Raw genomic sequence first — 12,484 nt, forward strand, 5'->3', positions numbered from 1 at the left:
GCGATTTTCCAACCGGCATAGGACCATTGGTCCCCGGTTTAAAGGTGGGTGATATGGTTTGGTTGTCATCTAAGAATATTCCTATGAAGGTTGCATCTCCAAAATTTAAGCCAAGATTTATTGGACCTTATAAGACTTTGGAGATTCATAATCCTGTTTCTTTTCGATTGGCTCTTCCAGTTACGTTCAAAATCCATAATGTATTTCACAAATCTCTGTTGAAGAAGTTTGTTGAGCCAGTGGTTCCTATGGCAGCACCTCCTGACCCTGTGTTGGTTGAAGGCAATGTGGAATATGAGGTAGAGAAAATATTGGATTCTCGTTTGGTTAGACGGAGACTCCAGTATTTGGTCAAATGGAAGGGTTACGGCCAGGAGGATAATTCTTGGGTCTCTGCCTCTGATATACATGCCAATAGATTGGTTTGTGCTTTTCACCGGGCCCATCCTGATTGGCCTGATGGCGTGGATGAGGGTTCGGTGACCCCTCCTCAAGGGGGGGTACTGTTGTGAGTTCATTTTCTGGTCTACCAGTTGTGAGTTCTCCTTCCAGGCTCCCTCTGGTGGTAGCAGGAGGTAGTGAGGCTGATTTAATCAGTAGAGATCTGCCACCTGATAATGAGGATGACGATTGGACCTCAGGAATCTCAGATTGGATTTAAGACAGCCGACGCCCTACTCTGGTGCTGGTGATTCCTTCTGCTTGCAGGTCTTGGTTCTCAGCTCTGTTCCAGTCAGCTCAAGCGAAGTTTCTCTGCTAATGTTCACACTTGATTTTGTTGTTCTATTCAGTTTTTTGTGTGGTCAGCCAGCCCCGTCTGGGGCTGTGCTGAATTTCCACTCTTATTTATCTGTATTTGCCAATTTGCTTTTTGTCCCTTATTAGATTGGCCTCTTTTGCTCTGTCTCAGAATATTTCAGAGTGCTGATATAGTGGGAGAAGTCTAGTGACTTCAGAGTTAATTTTGTTATCAGAAGTGTTGGACATTATTTTGTAGGGTTTTGAGCAGATTGCAGACAGTGTCTTTCCTCTCCTTTCTAGTTAGTTTGGGCCCCATCATTTGCTCAGCCTATTTTCCTGCCTGTGTTTGTGTTTTCATCTTGTTTCACTGTCAATACATGTGTGGGGGCTGTCTATTCCTTTGGGTCTGCTCTGGGGCAGTTAGTTTTCCCCTTTGCTTGCTTTAGGCTTATTTAGTCCTCCGGCTGTGACGAGGCATCTAGGTTCATTGCAGGTATGCTCCACGGCTGCTGCTAGTGTTGTGGTTAGGATCAGGGATCTTCAATCTGCATAGTTACCAACCTCACTGGTTTTTCTGGGCTTAGCATGTTTAGGTTTTTTCCTCATCGGTGACCCATTCATAACACCGTACTATCCGTCGGCGTCTGAATGAAAAGGGACTGTATGGTAGGAGACCCAGGAAGACCCCACTTCTTACCCCGAGACATAAAAAAGCCAAGCTGGAGTTTGCCAAAACTTACCTGAAAAAGCCTAAAACGTTTTGGAAGAATGTTCTCTGGTCAGATGAGACAAAAGTAGAGCTTTTTGGGCAAAGGCATCAACATAGAGTTTACAGGAGAAAAAAAGAGGCATTCAAAGAAAAAGACACGGTCCCTACAGTCAAGCATGGCAGAGGTTCCCTGATGTTTTGGGGTTGCTTTGCTGCCTCTGGCACTGGACTGCTTGACCATGTGCATGGCATTATGAAGTCTGAAGACTACCAACAAATTTTGCAGCATAGTGTAAGGCCCAGTGTGAGAAAGCTGGGTCTCCCTCAGAGGTCATTGGTCTTCCAGCAGGACAATGACCCAAAACACACTTCAAAAAGCACTAGAAAATGGTTTGAGAGAAAGCACTGGAGACTTCTAAGGTGGCCAGCAATGAGTCCAGACCTGAATCCCATAGAACACCTGTGGAGAGATCTAAAAATGGCAGTTTGGAGAAGGCACCCTTCTAATATCAAGGGCCTGGAGCAGTTTGCCAAAGAAGAATGGTCTAAAATTCCAGCAGATCATTGTAAGAAACTCATTGATGGTTCCCGGAAGCGGTTGGTCGCAGTTATTTTGTCTAAAGGTTGTGCAACCAAGTATTAGGCTTAGGGTGACAATACTTTTGTCTGGCCTATTTTTGGAGTTTTGTGTGAAATGATCAATATTTTGCTTTTCGCTTCATTCTCTTTTGTGTTTTTTCATTTAAGACAAATTAAATTAAGATAATAATACCAAAGAATTTGTGTTTGCAATCATTTTCAGGAAGAAACTGAGTATTATCTGACAAAATTGCAGGGGTGTCAATACTTTTGGCCACAACTGTATATGACTGGTCTGTCCCTCCTTTACTGAGAAATGAGTGTTAGTATAAGCAAGCTAAATATGAACTGCGCATATTTGGCAACTGCTTCAAGATGTTTTTGGTTGTGCTAAAAGTTAACTTTCTACATATTTTTTTTGTGAGTTAGTTTAAAGACCCTCACATTAGAGTGTCAGCCAAATCAGCCAATAGCAATGGGTTTAACCGACTCAGTAATGTGTATAGTAGTCCTGGACAATTTATTAGCAGGGGAGATATTGATCTGGTATGTCCGATTTTGGACTGACAATTCATTTTTTCTCCCAGAGATAAGAAGCCGTCAGACATATCTGCTGGTGGTTATCTCATAGAGAACATATGATCACTCCACCACACGATTGCTCCTATATATGGGAGAGCTGGTCAAGATAGCTGCCAGCAGAATAAATAGCTGAAGCATAATTCGTCCGACAGTCATCTCGTGGTTATAGTGAGCTTAAGAAAGCCTACCTACGTATATAATAATAAGCTAATATATTCCAGCGCTTTCTAAATATATCAGCAGACAGAAAACCAACACAATCTTATTTTGTTTTCTAGTATGCTGGCATTGATCAGAGTGATTCTGTCAACACGGAGGTAAAGACACACATGTACTATTTATGATATTACTTCCATTAGTTTATGTGTTTTACACATCACCAGCAATGAAAAAATGTAATTAAGTTCATTTCCATTTGTAATGGCTTAAAGAGATTGTCCACATTAAAAATATTATTCAACAGTTATGGAATACTCAAAAATTATAATAGAAGGTACACTTAATAACCTGTATGGCCTTAGTGCAGGTCACTCCAGTGGTCTGCCATGCAAAGATGGGCATTTGAAGAACTCAAAATGTTAAGCACGTGTGTTATGAATGGGTCACCGAGGAGGAAAGCGCAATAGGCTATGCCACCAGAACACCGGAGAGGTTGGTCACTCAGCGGATTGCAGACCCCTGATCTTAACAACACAACTAGCAGTAGCTGTGGAGCGTTCCTACGCTGCCCTAGATGCTTCATCACAGCCGGAGGACTAACAAAGCCTAAAGACAGAAAGGTGAAATCTAAACTGCCCCGGAGCAGATCCCCAAAGGAATAAACAGCTCCCAAACATATATTGTCGGTGAGACAAGATGAAGCACAGAAAATAGACTGAGCAAATGATGGGGCCTACACTGACTAGATAGGAAAGGACAGAAAAGGCACTGTCTGCAATCACGCAAAAACCCTAAAATTTCCAACACGACTGATGTACAAAAATACTGAGGTTTGCACAACCTCGCCCCCACTATACCAGCACTCAGGTGTGAACTGGTGGCTAGCAACAGGCTAATACAGCAGGGGACTGAGCAAACAAACACAAGATACAAAAATACAGGGCAGGAGCCAGCAGCCCCAGGAGGAGCAAGCTGACCCCTGACAGCAAGGCAAAATCAAATGCAAAGGATTTAGCAAATGACACTTAGCTGAAAAAATTCAGGATCAGGCAGAATACGGAGCTCCTCACTAAGCACAGAAAGGAGTATCACCGGCAGCCACTGAGAGAAGCTTGCTCACTTATGTACTCCCAGTCACTACCTCCACTTCTCCAATCATCCTCTGCAGCTGTTGGATTAACATCCTGTTGACCAGCTCCACTACCAGCAGTACCCACCAGAGGGAACCCTGCCACAAAAGTCGGATTAAGAGAGTTCACAACAGTATCCCCCCTTGAGGAGGGGTCACCGAACCCTCATCCACACCACCAGGCCGATCAGGATGGGCCCAGTGAAAAGCACGAACCAATCTCTCGGCATGAATTTCGGAAGCAGAGACCCAAGAATTATCCTCCTGGCCATAACTTTTCCACTTGACCAAGTACTGGAGTCTCCTTCTAGCCAGTCGAGAGTCCAATATTTTCTCTACCTCATACTCCAAATTACCCTCAATCAATACAGGGTCAGGGGGCACTGCCACAGGAACTACTGGCTCCACAAGCCTTTTCAACAATCAGTTGTGAAAAACATTATGAATCTTGAACGTACCTGGAAGAGCCAAACGGAAAGAAACGGGGTTAAGGATTTCCAAAATCTTATAAGGTCCAATGAACCTTGGCTTGAATTTTGGAGATGCAACCTTCATCGGAATATTTTTTGAGGACAATCAAACCATATCACCCACTTTGAACCGGGGACCAAAGGTCCTTTGCCAGTTGGAAAACCGTTGGGCCTGCCCCGAAGAAAATCGAGGATGAAAACCAAAATTACAGAAAAACGGAGACATCAAAGTGGCAGAACTAGCTCTATTGTTTAGAGCGAATTTGGCCAAGGGCAAAAATGAGATCCAGTCATCCTGATAAGCAGATATGAAATATCTCAAATAGGATTCCAAAGTTTGGTTTCTTCTCTCAGTTTGTCCATTGGTCTGAGGATGGAATGCAGAGGAGAAAGATAACTGAATTCCCAGTTTAGAACAAAAGGCCCTCGAAAATCTGGAAACAAACTGGACTCCTCAGGAATGTTCTCAGGAATCCCGTGCAAACGAACCACCTGTTGTAAAAACAGGCGCACCAACTCAGAAGAAGATGGCAACTTCGTGTTAGGCGTCAGGTTTCTGTTTCTGCTCTGCAGGAATCCAAAGCCTCACATTCTGCTGTCTCCTGCTGTCTTTCCACTACAGAGGAGATTACTTTGCAGCAGACCGCTCCAGAGACTATGTCCCTCTGTGCTCCTACTGGGCATGCTCATGAGACGATCTCCGATTGGAGATCGGGAGTCATGTGCCCAGGTCATATTCCAGATCTCATTGGTCCATCTCACAGATCTGGAAGGTCCCGCATGGCTATAAAAAGCGCGCATGGCCGTTCTGCCATGAGCTAGTATAGACTATTCTTGCTATGTGTGAATGGTGATGGATGCATGATTCTGGTAACTGACTCATTTGAAACCCACTCCCTCTGATAATGCGCATGTGGATAGGGAATTAGTTTAGTAGTCAGCGCCAGTCAGTGGCAAGCCTTAAGCCACTGTGCTCACTGCACCGCTACGCTAGCGTCCGACATCGCGCTTGCTTTCTGCTTTGTCATCGAGCGGCAGTGTCCTACGCCGCGCTGCAGTTGCAGCCCTCCTAGGCGTCCGCAGAAGTGACGCCACACACACGGTAGGTCTAGAGGGACGCAGCTCCTCTATCTTTGGTCCTGCTCCTGTGACCAGATACCGTCTGTGCATCTACCTGAAGCCTGTGTCACTAACAGGTTCAGCGTTTTGCATGTTTTTTGTTGCGGCACCTCTGTGCGTGAACAGAGGCCGCTCTGCGCACTCCGGGTGAAGTTTAATCCGTGTGCATCATACCGCCATATTGCTTGTCTGCCACCATTTAGCAGCAGTTACACCACCTACTGCACGGTGGACCCCGAGTGGTGAACGCACTTTATTACTATTTTATTTAGTGCGTTCTGCAGTTCCTAACACTTCGGGAGTGGTACAAGATGGACCATCTTGGAAAATCTATCACAAATCACCCAGATAACAGTCATTCTCTGAGCGACAGGGAGATCAGAAATAAAATCCATTGAAATGTGGGTCCATGGCCCGCTGGGCACCGGCAGGGGCATCAACAAACCACTAGAACGAGAACAGGACTTGGACCTGGAACAAGGCCCACAGGACTGCACAAAATTCCTGACATTACGAGACAAGGCAGGCCACCAAAAAGACGGACTCACCAAATCTCTGGTACCAAAATTACCCGGATGACCAGCCAGCGTGGAGCAATGAATTTCAGCCATTACTCTTTTCTTCCACTGGTCAGGGACATACAATTTCCCCACAGGGCATCGTTCAGGTTTGTCCTCCTGAAATTCCACCAGGGCAAGTCTCAAATCGGGTGAAATGGCGGAAAGATCCACACCCTCACCTAGAATGGTAGTAGGCTCAGTCACATCAAGAGAATCCGCAAAGAAACTCCTAGAAAGGGCGTCCGCCTTAACATTCTTAGTGCCCAGAGGAAAGGTGACCACAAAATTAAAACACGTGAAAAACAAGGTCCACCTAGCCTGTCTAGGATTCAAGCGCTTGGCTGATTCAAGATAAATCAAATTCTTGTGGTCGGTAAGGACCACAACTTGATGTCTAGCTCCCTCCAACCAATGTCTCCACTCTTCAAATGCCCACTTCATGGCCAACAACTCCCGATTCCCCACGTCATAGTTACGTTCAGTTGGGGAAAATTTTCGAGAAAAGAAGGCACTGGGATTCATCTTAGAGGTTAGCGGATCCCTTTGAGACAAAACGGCTCCTGCACCAATCTCAGAAGCATCTGCCTCCCCCTGAAATGGGAGTGAAACATCAGGTTGCCGCAGAACCGGAGCAGAAGTGAATCTCGGCTTAAGCTCCAGAAACGCCGAGACTGTCTCTGGAGGCCAATTCACCACATCAGCGCCTTTTTTGGTCAAATCCGTCAGTGGTTTAGCAGTACCAGAAAAATTACTTATAAATTTACGATAGAAATTAGAAAAACCCAAAATCTTCTGGAGAGCCTTCAGAAAAGTGGGCTGAACCAAATCATAGATGGCCTGTACCTTGGCCGGGTCCATTTCAATAGCAGATGGGGACAAAATGAATCCCAAAAACGAAACCCTCTGTACACCAAAGAGACATTTCGATCCCTTAACATACAGAGCATTTTCTCTCAAGATCCGGAACACAGTCCGAACATGTTCCTCATGAGAATCACAATCACTGGAAAAAATCAAAATGTCATCCAGATAAATGATCAAAAACTTATTCACAAAGTCCCGGAAAATATCGTTCATAAAAGACTGGAAGACAGAAGGGGCATTAGTGCGTCCAAAAGGCATCACCAGGTACTCAAAATGTCCCTCCAGAGTATTAAACGTCATCTTCCATTCATCCCCGTGCTTGATGCGAATAAGATTATACGCCCCCTGAGGTCAAGTTTGGTAAACCAACAAGCACTTTTGACCCTGGAAAATAAATCAGAAATCAGGGGCAACAGGTACTGATATTTAACAGTGATCTTATTAAGGGAGCGATAGTCAATACATCGCCTTAATGAGCCATCTTTCTTGGCTACAAAAAAACCCCCAGCACCTAAAGGTGAAGAGGATGGTCTTATATGACCCTTCTCTAATGACTCCTTGATATAAGATCGCTTAGCATCATGTTCAGGTACCGATAAGTTGAAAAGCTGACCTTTGGAAAATTTACAACTGGGCGTCAACTCAATAACACAATCATAACTCCTATGAGGAGGCAAAGACGCGGACTTACTCTCACTAAATACATCAGAAAAATCAGCCAAATAGTCAGGAACATCTTGAGACTGGGGAAAGGTGGAGAAAATAGGAGTATCACCAAGAGCACATTGACAAACCCAACTCACCACAGACACAGATTTCCAATCCAACACAGGATTATGGGTCTGCAACCATGGAAAACCCAGTACAATAATATAATGTAAATTGTGCAACACCAAATATTTACAATTCTCTTGGTGGTCTGGGGTGACCCGCATAATCACCTGGGTCCAAAATAGGGGTTTATTCTCCGCCAAAGGGGTAGCATCAATACCCCTCAAAGGAATAGGGGTCCGCAGGGGTACCATAGGAAAACCACAACTCTTGGCGAAGTCAAAATCTATCAGATTCAAAGCTGTTCCTGAATCTACAAATGCCTTAGCGAAAAATGTAGACAAGGAGCAGATCAAGGTAACAGCCAAAAGAAACTTAGGCTGCACACTGCCCATCGAAAATGAGTGAGCAAAACGTTTCTCTTGTTTAGGGCAGACTGAAATAGCATGAGAAGCATCTCCACAAAAGAAGCATAACTTACTATGCCATCTAAACTCTTGACGTTGTGCCCTAGATAAAACCCTATCACATTGCATGGGCTCAGAGGTTTGTTCAAGAGGCGACACCGCCTCTCGTGTAGTTTTACGTTCTTGTAAACATTGATCAACTTCAATGGCCAACGACACAGAGTCGTCAAGACCAGAAGGGACAGGAAATACCTCCATAACATCTTTTACGGATTCTGCCAGACCTTTCCGAAAGAGAGCTGCTAGGGCAACGTCATTCCATTTAGTAAGGACCGCCCATTTTCGAAATTTTTGACAATATAACTCAGCATCATCTTGACCCTGTTTTAATGCCAATAAGGTTTTCTCAGCTTGATCAATAGCATTAGGCTCATCATACAATAACCCCAGGGCTTGAAAAAACACATCAACATCAGCCAGAATAGGATCTCCAGGTGTCAGAGAAAAGGCCCAGTCCTGGGGATCGCCGCGCAGCAGGGAAATGACAATTTTAACCTGCTGCACCAAGCTCCCAAAGGAGTTAGGCTTCAAAGAAAGAAATAGTTTACAATTATTCTTAAAGTTCAGAAATTTAGACCGATCCCCAGAAAACACATCAGGAGTAGGGATCTTAGGTTCTACAACAGATGATTGAGCAAGATAAGCAGAGATTCTCCGCACCTCAGCAGTGAGCTGCTCAACATGATCGGACAATTGCTTAGTCTCCATTAAGGAAAAAAAAATCCTCCTATGGCCCCAGAGAAAAAAGAGGAAAAATTCTATAAAAAATTCTGACACTTTTTTTTAAAAAATTCTTTCCTTCTTTTGAGTACCCTAGAGTCTGCAGTTTTAGGCCGGTGATTCTGTTATGAATGGGTCACCGAGGAGGAAAGCGCAATAGGCTATGCCACCAGAACACCAGAGAGGTTGGTCACTCAGCGGATTGCAGACCCCTGACCTTAACAACACAACCAGCAGTATCCACCAGAGGGAGCCCTGCCACAAAAGTCGGATCAAGAGAGTTCACAACACACGTGCCTTCTTATTTAAAAGATATAGCTGCCTGGGGGGAATTTCTACCCTGTCCTGTGTCAGATCTCATCATCCATAGAAACACCCTTTTTGAGTTGCTGCCTCTAAACTTATCCTAAATCCAATGTACCATGCGCACATCTTTACATTTGTAAATGCCGTAATTTAGGTTGGCATGTGGTAATGTCTGTTGAAAACACATTTTCCTACATGTTTTGATATTTAACCAAAAGCGTACATTTTCAGCGTAACAATACTCTTGCTTTTTTCAGATTGTGGAGTCCACCCGTGTGAATCGGCACAAAAACAGAATGGCATTACGCTGGGAAGCTGGTCTATATGCCAACGAGAAAAGCAATTAGCTTTACAGCCAGTTTACTACTCATTGAATGTCTTTTATTTTGTGGGTGATACCAATTTTATCAATCAAGTGACCAGCCGGTACTGTGATCCTGAGAAATCAACCCCTGAAGCTTTAATATTTCAAGAATATATGATAGATTTGTATGTGTTGTGATAATGACAGATTTAATTACTGCAATTTCTTGGGACACATTTACACAACTAGATGCAGATATATTTTACTTACTTAGCATTTCATTCACATTTTTCAACAGAAACCTCACTTGTGTATCTGAAAATAAGGATAAAGATTTCATACAAAACCACAAAGACAGATTGTGGCCAAGAATAAGGGTATTAGTATTAGGTATCAATAGCTAGGTCCATGCTGGATGCGAACACGGAAGGGTTTGTGTGAATTTTGAAATAGGTGAAATGACTTTTTTGTTCCTGTGGATGCCTTCCTATAACTTGTTACATGTCATCTAAATGGCAGATATAATAAAAATAAATAAGGATTTGAATCAATAAGACTGTTTATTTTTAAGTTTCTGTCAGGCCTTATGGCATTTTTGATGGTAAGAATAATGTTTGTATTCTTCCTGTCAAAGGAACCAGAACCTAGACAGAAACCTGAATGACCCCTATTTTTACATCACCGTGGTTTGTCAGGGTACATCAGGAAAACAAATTTGGCATAGGTGGCATAGGTGTTATGGCTCTATTGTTAACCCACAGCCATAACACTAAGGTGAACGGCTTAAACTAAGTCTTAAAGTAAAGGTTGGCTAAAAAGAAAAATATTTAGTTGTAATACAGATACGAAGGGCAGATATTTAGAAATATAGAAAACATAAAGTTTCCGCTTTTGCTTTTAGATGCAACTGCCATGATCTATCCATAGGGCAATACTTTGTGTAATGTATATGTTGAAGGCAGAGAAGGCGCTTTGATAGCATGGCTTTCTGTGTTTTCATTAAATGTGATAATGCATCAGATGACTAATTAAAAAAATAAATAAATGATAATAATATTAAATATCTATCTATACTTACTAGCGTGCTAGTTGAAATAGAAGTAAAAGTCAATGGCTTGGTATATGGAGTTAACTTTAATATGGAAATATGGCAATGTCTCAAAACAATTTCTGAATCACCTGCTGACAACAGCTTTGCAAATTTTTAACCAGAGTGAAATACTGGATTAAAATAAAATGTCAGACTGCTTTGCAGGGTACTACATTTTCAAAAGCTTAACTGGTAAGTGACATAAAAGAATTCTACCCCATGGGTGTATACTGTATACACCAACAAATTAGTTAATGCAAACTATTCGAAGGCATATATTATGTAATTATGTACAGTTTAAGCGTAATATATTTGCGCTATGACCGCTTTCCCTAACTGGAGATAAAAGGAGTGTAGATTAGCAAGACATGATGTATAACCCTAGAGGAGCCCACTCGGTGGTGTAAGTTATGCCACTAGGTTGCCACTGGGATCCCTGGGGAATGAAACCAGAGTTTTCTGAAAAGCATAGGAATAATTGGTCCTCCTAGGCCTTGTAATTACCAGGCAGAACGTTCCCTACTATCCACCCCCACACGGTGTCCGCAGCCGAAGGAATTATGACACACACCGGTCTCGGGTATAACAGTTGCTTTTACTTCTGCAGGAACGGGAATTATAACTTGGAACAAATAAGTAACAGTCCCTCATGGGTAGTCCCACAGCAATTACAGTTCACATTTAGATGCTGAGATGTGATTGGGGTCTGGAGCTTTAAGAGCACTGGACAGTAGCGTTGAGCGGCTTTTGGTTTTTTAGGGTCGAGTTTCATTTCATGAAACCCGACTTTTCCAAAAGTCGGGTAAAGCAAAATCGGCCGACTATAGGGAAAAGTCGGGGTCATCCCGAAACACGAAACCCAATGTAAGTCAATGGAGAATTAAAGTCGGCAGTGAGAGGACAGGAAACACACCAACAGTGCCCATTTGAATGCCAAAAGCATAAATTCTTGTTACTGAAGCTTGTCATCCTTAATTAACTTCATAATACTAGTTACGCACGGAAAAATGGGGGTAATTTGGCTACAGTTGTGGGGGGGAGGGCTGGCTCCAGGTTTTCGTGGGCCCAGGGCCAAAGAGCGCCCCTTTAACACATACCACAGCTCATGATGCTCCGATACGGCAGAGAAATAGCAGTATAGTACAATGAAAAATACTTCACTTCTTACATCTCATGACTGATATCCATTTTAAATTCTCCAATACCTCCAAAAACGGACAGTATATAACTCCATACAGTATTATGGCCAGCGCTTAGTGCGCTATACAGAGTAATGAGGCCCATATATTTCTCCATACGGAATCATTATTCCCATATAATGTTTCAAACCGTATATGATGAGCTCCACATAATGCTACAGTATATGTTGGTCCCAATGGATGAAGCTCCACTGTCTTATGGGCCCAAATAATGCTCCATATATAATGGGCCCCATTTCTACTGCTCTAGTGTATAATGGGCCCTGTAAATGCTGCCCCAGTGTCTGATGTCCACCTTTGGAATGCTCCAGTGTATGGTGGGCCCCATATATCATTCACCAGAGTATAGTGCTCCCCAAAAATTGCTGTCCCAACATTGAAAACAATTATATAAGTCTCCTTGCTAGGGAATTCCTGCACTACTCTGAACTCCTTGTCGTCCCCATCTTCCATCTCACTGCACTTGGCTGTTTAGGCCCTCCCACCGGCAGAGACACTTTTGCGTACTATGCGGTGCCCTGTGCCAGTGCCATCGCCCATGAGTATGCCCCCCCACCTGCTCAAGGAACCTGCACTTTCATCTGCACCTTCCTCTTTGTCACCGTGTAAGGTGGTATAGTATGTGTGAAGGGGAACCTGAGTTTCCTCTGGGTCAGATTCTGGCTGTGTAGAGTGCGAGGGGAATGTAGTGGTCTGGGTCAATGTACCAGCAGCA

The 12,484-nt window shown here is 43.5% G+C and overlaps 1 protein-coding gene across 4 annotated transcripts in view; it reads left to right on the plus strand.

Annotated features, from left to right (window-relative positions):
* The window catches only part of MISP (mitotic spindle positioning), a 274,203-nt gene extending 264,169 nt beyond the window's left edge, over positions 1-10,034 (plus strand). For all 4 annotated transcript variants that reach the window (XM_073543388.1, XM_073543385.1, XM_073543386.1 and 1 more), the window contains 2 exons: positions 2,890-2,928; positions 9,434-10,034. In XM_073543388.1, coding sequence (XP_073399489.1) covers positions 2,890-2,928; positions 9,434-9,523 — 129 coding nt within the window. In that variant the 3' untranslated portion in view covers positions 9,524-10,034. The remainder of the gene's footprint in view (positions 1-2,889; positions 2,929-9,433) is intronic.
* The last annotated feature ends 2,450 nt before the right edge of the window (positions 10,035-12,484 follow it).

This window comes from Dendrobates tinctorius, unplaced genomic scaffold, assembly GCF_039654945.1.
Source record: "Dendrobates tinctorius isolate UK_male_01 unplaced genomic scaffold, ASM3965494v1 ptg000132l, whole genome shotgun sequence".
NCBI lineage: Eukaryota > Metazoa > Chordata > Amphibia > Anura > Dendrobatidae > Dendrobates > Dendrobates tinctorius.